General features: G+C 42.7%; 1 protein-coding gene across 1 annotated transcript; it reads right to left on the reverse strand.

Annotated features, from left to right (window-relative positions):
- Nucleotides 1-1,516: 1,516 nt before the first annotated feature.
- On the reverse strand, nucleotides 1,517-5,143 carry LOC109733886 (probable protein phosphatase 2C 48). The gene is made up of 4 exons (XM_020293098.4): nucleotides 4,621-5,143; nucleotides 3,095-3,511; nucleotides 2,781-3,010; nucleotides 1,517-1,766 (listed from the first exon to the last, which is right to left on the reverse strand). The coding sequence occupies exons 1-4, from the start codon at nucleotides 4,625-4,627 to the stop codon at nucleotides 1,689-1,691; spliced, it is 732 nt and encodes a 243-aa protein (XP_020148687.1). The 5' UTR covers nucleotides 4,628-5,143; the 3' UTR covers nucleotides 1,517-1,688.
- Nucleotides 5,144-7,217: the final 2,074 nt, after the last annotated feature.

A 7,217-nucleotide genomic window follows, 5' to 3' on the forward strand; every position in this document is an offset into this window, starting at 1 on the left:
TTTTTTTGGTTTTCCCGTTTTCGTTCTTTCCTTTCTTTTCTCATTTTTATTTTTTATTTGTTTTTCATTCCTCTTTCTTTTAAATTATTTTATTTATTTTTCTTTATTATCTTGCGAACATCTTTAATAGTGAACATTTTTTAAAATTATCATTTTTTTCAAATTCACGAACTTTTTTTGAATTCACAAATAATTTTAAATCTGCTAATATTTTATAAATATACAAAAAAAATTTGCAAACAATTTTTGAAATTGTGATTTTTAAACTGGTGAGGTTTTTTGAGTTCGAACTTTTTTTTGAATTGACGAATATTTTTCGAAATTTTGGAATGTTTTTTGAAATTCATGAAAAAAACGAATTCATGTTTTTTTTTGTGAATCAGCCAACATTTTTTGAAGCGATGGACATATTTTTTAAAATTTTGCAACAGTGTTTGGAATTTTGTGAACAGTTTTTAGGAAAAATCATGGCATTTTTTTAGTTCATGATAACATTTTTTAAGTTTAGAAAAATCATGGCATTTTCTGAAAACATGTTCAAAATCGTGATTTTCTGAAAACGTGTTTTTTTTCAAAATTTTGAACATTTTTTATTCCCAAACATTGATTGTTTAAATATCACAATTTTTTTGAATGTGCAACAATTTATGATTTCCCGAGCATTTTTCAAAGTAATTAACATTTTTTGAAGTAATATTATTTTGTGATTTCTTGATAGTTTATATCAAAATTCACAATTTGATTTTAAATTTATATAAATTTCTTGTAATCCAGAATTGTTTTTAAATATAATAAAAAGAAAAACATAAAAAGCAAAAAATAAATATAAATGAAAAAACAGGAGGCGTCCTAAAAAGGCGTGAGGGTGCGTGTTTGGCCCTTTGGCGACGCGCACTGCATGGAATATGAGGTCTCATTCTGTTATGACTAGTTGCCACGGGCTTTTACAAAAATTTAAGATGCAATTCATAAAGCTAAAATAACCGAGAACAATGCCGTCTAAAAGAACACGCGTCTCTTTTTTCTACAATCAACTAACATAAATCATACTATCAAACGCAATAATATGTTATTGGCTGATAAACCAAATGTTATTGAAACCAGCCAATAGTTGAATGGTTAGGATAGTGATGGTGCCCATCCATGTATGTGAGTGCATGTGTGTGTTAGGATAGTGATGATGCCCATCCATGTATGTGAGTGCATGTGTGTATCAATAGTGTGCAGAGATTGTTATCCGTAGTTCTTTAAACCTTTTATCAAAACATACATCAATTTTTATTATCTTGCGCTTATCTTGTTTTAAATACAAACACATCAAAAATCTCGATTTCGTGTCGCTATTCCCATTCCCTAGCTGGGCGATTTTCCATCGGGAGAATTAATGCACACTTCCTAATATCTAAACGTTCCAACCTTCTACACATGGAGACTGCCCAACGATATTTTTTTTACCGTTATCACTTCTTTATCTAGTAGAAAATACCATTTTTTTTTACAGAATTATGACATAATATTTTAAGCACATACAATGATATTATTTTCATTATGAATAACACGTTTGTACATCAAGTCATACAAATGAATTCTCAAGATTCAGTTACAGACCAAGTATGACATGAAATGGGAAAACCCAACAATGATGTGTGCCTGAGCATCTTTCACCATGTAGGTGACCCCTAAAAGAATCAAACTGGTGTCATGCTTATTTTGACCTCAGCGCACTGGTTGTTTGGCCCACCTAAACTGGCAACCTTCAAATACACCTGACGACGTTCCATTATGTTAATCTAGCAGCTAAGGTGAACATTTACAATGTTATAAATCAAAATGAGCAAATCTACTATTCATGCAGATAAAATCTAAGAAGCTGGCCAAATGTTGCTGCTAGGAAACTATACAATGCTACCCATCTTGGTAACGAATTACGACAAAACCTTATGCAAAAGTTATCTTAATTTATTGGTAAGTAAAGTGCTCCCAGGTTTGCTTTGGTTTGGTTTGGAGCCTGATGGCATCCCAACTAAGAGCATTGTCATCAGAAAAGTTCAGGGACATACCACAAGATGAACTCGGCGTATATGTCAGTCTACAGAAATTCTATGTGGGTTGGTCTGTGAATCATGGTATCGAGGTTCTGTCCATGGGCAGATTTGTTAAAATTAACATCACACCTCATGAATACATGAGTTTCAGATGATGGTGCATGGATCTGGTCCCAACAATTACTACTCCATGTCTGTCAAAATATAAGGTGAATTAAATTTCCAAAAGTCAAAGTGTCCTATGTTTGATCAAATCTGTAGCAAAATACATCTAACACCTACAATACTAAAGGCCTGTTCGGACTCACTCCCACTCCGCAGCTCCGCTCCGGAGCGGAGTGGCATGCAACTATAATCTACGGAGTGGCCAGAAGGTCGCTCCGTCCGCTCCGCTCCGTGGCGAGGGCGTGGAGGCTTTCCGAACAGCCCCTAAATAAATCAAATATGGAAATATACTTCATCATAAATCTAATGATACTGATTTTCTATAGTAGATATTTATGTTTTATTCTATAAACTTGGTCAAAATTAGGTAAGTTTGAATTTTTAAAAAATTAGTACACCTTACAAGTTCAAACTGAGGGGGAATTGAACATTTCTGTAAAGACATGACCTTTTCTTGAATTATCAAATGATGCATCATCCTAACCATTAGATCATTATCAATGTACGGTCCATAATCATTTGGGCACATCATAAAAATACTTTGTGACTGTGCGAGAATCTGTCGCTTACCCCGTCGGTGGCCATGGCCAGGATGACGAACTGGTCCCGGGCGGTGATCCTCCTCTGCGTCACCTCCGGCGCCGAGATGACGCCGTGGTCCTTGACGCAGTAGTCGCCGGACGCGCGCGACATGGCCAGCCCCGGCGCCTCCCGGTGGGGCACCCACACCCGGTGCACGCCGGGCTCGTCGTCGAGGCAGTGCACGCGGCCCTCGCACTGCATGATGCGCGCCTTCTCCTCTGCGATTCAGATTCGAACGTGGGTGAGCAATGGCCGTGTCAGGATTGGACTGTCCGTCTTCTAGTCTTGTCATGACGACTTACGGGGTAAGTCGGGCTTGAAGTCGACGGTGAGCTGGACGGCCGTGACGTCCCCGTCGTCCGACGTTGTCGCAAGGACGGCCCGCGAGTCGCCGACGTTCGCGACCACCACCAGGTCGCCCTGCTTCACGATGGACAGAGCCGTGCAGCCGCTGTTGACGGCGTCGAGGCGCCGGCTCCGGCAGAGCTCCTTGTCCACGGCGGCGGCAACGTCCAGGTAGGACTGCCTCAGGAGGTCGAACTGGCAGTCGCTGATCCTCTTCTCGCCGTCGATGAGCGACGCCAGCGCGACGGCCTCCTGCCAGCGGCACAGAAGCGACTGCGGCAGCGACTCCCGGACGGCCTTGGCGACGTAGTGGCCCCACTGGCCGTGCCCGTCGAAGACGCCGCAGAAGATGGTGTCGTCCTGGCACCCGTATCCTTGGACAGAGAAGAGAGCGACATGAGAAATTGAGAACAAACACGAATAACCCAATAACCAACTGTCTGTTTTTTATCCAACAAAAAAATGGGTAGTCACATGGAGTATTTATGAAAAACAATGATTTTTACAGCCTGAAAAACAATCAGCAAATCTGATCCTACTATGAAGATGTTGGAAATACAGTTTTACTAAAGCACATCTAGATGTGCTATAAGTATTGCACATCTAAGTCCTATGTCATTGATTTTATGTTGAGATTCGTGTAGATAATTTTTTTCTTTTTCTCTTTCTCTCTATGCTTAATTCACTCACTTCAATGTGCAATAACTAGAGCACGTCTAGATGTGCCCTAGAGACACCCTTGGAAATAACATTTTTACGTACGTAATTCAAGTTTTCTCCCATCACAATCAGTAAGTTTTAGGTGTTTAACTGTCCAAAGCAACTTTGGATTCAGATACCAAGAAACCCAACACCTTTTTGCTCCGGCAAATCAAGAGTACCATCCGTTTTTTTGGATACTACCCCTACGGACTGAAACCCTAGAGGCAAAAGGCAAGCGCCGTATCCAAGAAACTTGTGAGCAACATGATCCAGGATCGTCCCAAGAGGCAACACGTAATCTGGTGAATGAATGGCCTAACAAAACCGAACTGAACCATCTCACTCACAAAAATATCAGAGAAATGGTTAGGTGAACAACGGAGGGAGACGGGATCCAATCTCTATTCTATTTCGTGCACACGCAAGGCAAGCACTTGAAAACTGTTTCATTTCTTCTGTGGCCAGAAATGAGAAGAAGAAGCCAGCGACCAGTCCCAAGTCCCAACGCTGTACGTACCCTCGCCATTTTCTGTGGAACAGAGACCATGTCGCCGGCTCGTCTTGGCCACAATTAAAACCTCTTCTGCCTCTTGAGTAGCAGAAATTTGTGTTTGGAACGCGGGAATTAAATTGTGTGGCAAGAAGCTCCGTGCGGAGTACGTGGTGTTGCTGATCTTGACTACTACACGCCACCGGTAATATGTTGTGATAACCAGCGTAAAAAATCATTCGCATGCAACAGAGAGCAAGCAGGGAAGAAGCAGAGTAGCGGCAAACTCACCTCCCATACGATGGAGGTGTCCTGGTTGGTGCCCTTCTCGCCGCGGCGGGAGCACGCGGCGGCGAACGTCTCGGAGCCCTCGCCCCAGAGCGTCCCCGACGACCGCAGCACCGTCCCCTGGTGCTCCTCCTCCACCTTCCTCTCCTTTCCCAAAGACATGGAACGGGCCAGGTCCTGCAGCATCGACGAGATCTGCCGCATTCTCGCTAGCCAAGATCAAGAGCCCCGCTCGATCGGCTGATTCTACAGAGAAGCTTCTTCTTCTTCTTCCTCCTCCTCCTCCTTGCTCTCCCTCCCCTTCTTCCTCCCTTCTTCCATGGCTGGCACAAGGGACGCGATGAGAGGAATTGGAGGCAACGCCTCATCCAGATCCAGATCGGGCAGGGGTGAGTGTAGCGGAGGGGGGCGAGGCAGGCGGAGGGACGGGCAACAGTGGAGCAGGGCGGCGGGGGGCGGCGAACCCTAGAGCAGGGGGGTAGAATTGATTTTAACCCCCTGCGCGCTCCACTTCGATCATGTACCCCGTGTTCGTGCGACTCGCTCTGAGCCCCCCGGGCCGTCTAGTGGTTGCTAATAACCCCTTTTGCCTGTTTTAACACATTGGTTAGTATCTAATCGTCAAACAAAAATAAGAATGGACAGAAGTACCCTTCAGTTTAAAAGGATCTCTGTACCTAGTCTGGATGTCCCAGCAACAATTTTTTTTCTCAAACCCGGGCCGTCTAGTGGTTGCTAATAACCCCTTTTGCCTGTTTTAACACATTGGTTAGTATCTAATCATCAAACAGAAATAAGAATGGACAGAAGTACCCTTCAGTTTAAAAGGATCTCTGTACCTAGTCTGGATGTCCCAGCAACAATTTTTTTCTCAAATGACAGGATTTGCTTCAATTGTGCTATGTTTCTCACAGAAAAAAAGAAGTATAATTCTGCTGTATATGTATAGCCTTTCAAACGAACAGAATGCAAATAATATAGTCTCACAATGATTCCATGATAGCATATATAATAAGTTCAGCAAGGTTCTACAGAACTGCATGACAACAAATAAAGGTGAGTCTCCACCTCACTTACACAGCAGAACTAAAGTGAGTCTCTACCTCACACACATAGCAGAATAATAGTGAGTCTCTGCCTCACTTACACAGGACCAAAAGGAGAGTTTGCACCTCACATACAGAACAATAAAGTGAGTCTCCACCTCACACACATAGCAATAACACGAGTTCATCACAGATCGCTTAATTTCTTCCTCTTTGGAGTCATTTTCTTCTTCTTTCCTTTTGCTGGAGACTTTGGTGGTGGAGTAGCAGCTTCAGATGTTGCTTGGCTCCTTGTGACAGGTCCAGGACTAGCTTGAGATGCAGCTTGGCTTCTTGTCACAGCTCCAGGACTGCTACAAGTGGCAACATTCTTGCTCTTGGTTGGTGTAGATGGAATCGCATTGCTAACTGAGACATCAAACCATGAAGATGGATTCTTTTTCCCCATACTTTTCCTACAAAAAGAAGCAATTAGAGATATTTTCATGTTAAAGAACCATGGTGTTATAGGTAGAAAACAGCAACAAGTATTAGTTTGTACCGTTTCTTTGTTCCATTTTGAGGACAGCCGGCTTCTCTATGTCCTACCTCCCCGCATTTTTTTGCATTTGTTCAATGATCCCTTCCTTGATCCACCTTCCCACCAACTCTTCATCCTCTTTTTTCTTGTTCTTCCAGCACCTTTTTTCTTGCCTTTTGGAAATTGTGGACGCAGCACAAAGCCTGGATCAACATGTGGCCACTGATTCTTGTCCGTAAGGGGCTCAATTACACCTTCATATGCTGCCCTGAATCTGCTAAATGAGTAGTACTCGTGCACATAATCCTCCATGTTCACAAAGTTGCGAGCTTGCAAAACATTTATGAAGGCTAGTGCATGGTCACAAGGCTTGCCTGTGTGCTGCCATTGCAGACATGTACACTCATGTGTGAGTGTTTTGACGACATGTCTTTCATCCGCTTTGTTAACATTTTTCACTTCTCCACTCCAATCAGCCGATGCTTTAGCCTTGAGATGTCCTAGTCCTCAAGTCTTTGCATTTAATTGGTGTATGACAAATGGCAGTATTTTCCCTACCAATTTCTCTCCAATCATTCTCCTCTTTCTAAATAGGTCCATAATCATCTCTCTAATCTTATCAGCTAGCTGAACAATCGGTAAGTCCTTGATTTCTCGCACCCAAGAATTAAAGCACTCAGCAAGATTGTTATTTATGTAGTCACACTTGATGTCAGGATTGAACATGCACCTCATCCATAACAGACTATGGTAATCCCTAAGGTAAGGATATGCTTTCTCAGATGCCTCAAACACCTTTGTCATGTGATGTTGATATTCTTCCGCCCTATATGCCCTAGCAGCAGGCCACAACCGTCCAGACCCTTGCAAGCATCCGTACAAACAGCCAGTACTGGAGGGTCCCCTATTGCCTTCTTCACTTGATTCATGAACCAAGCCCAATTATCTCCATTTTCAGACTCAATAAAGCCATACGCCACCGGGAACATCCAATTGTGACTGTCCAAAGCAGTGACTATAGCTAGCTGACCTTT

This window comes from Aegilops tauschii, chromosome 2 (assembly GCF_002575655.3).
Source record: "Aegilops tauschii subsp. strangulata cultivar AL8/78 chromosome 2, Aet v6.0, whole genome shotgun sequence".
Lineage (NCBI taxonomy): Eukaryota > Viridiplantae > Streptophyta > Magnoliopsida > Poales > Poaceae > Aegilops > Aegilops tauschii.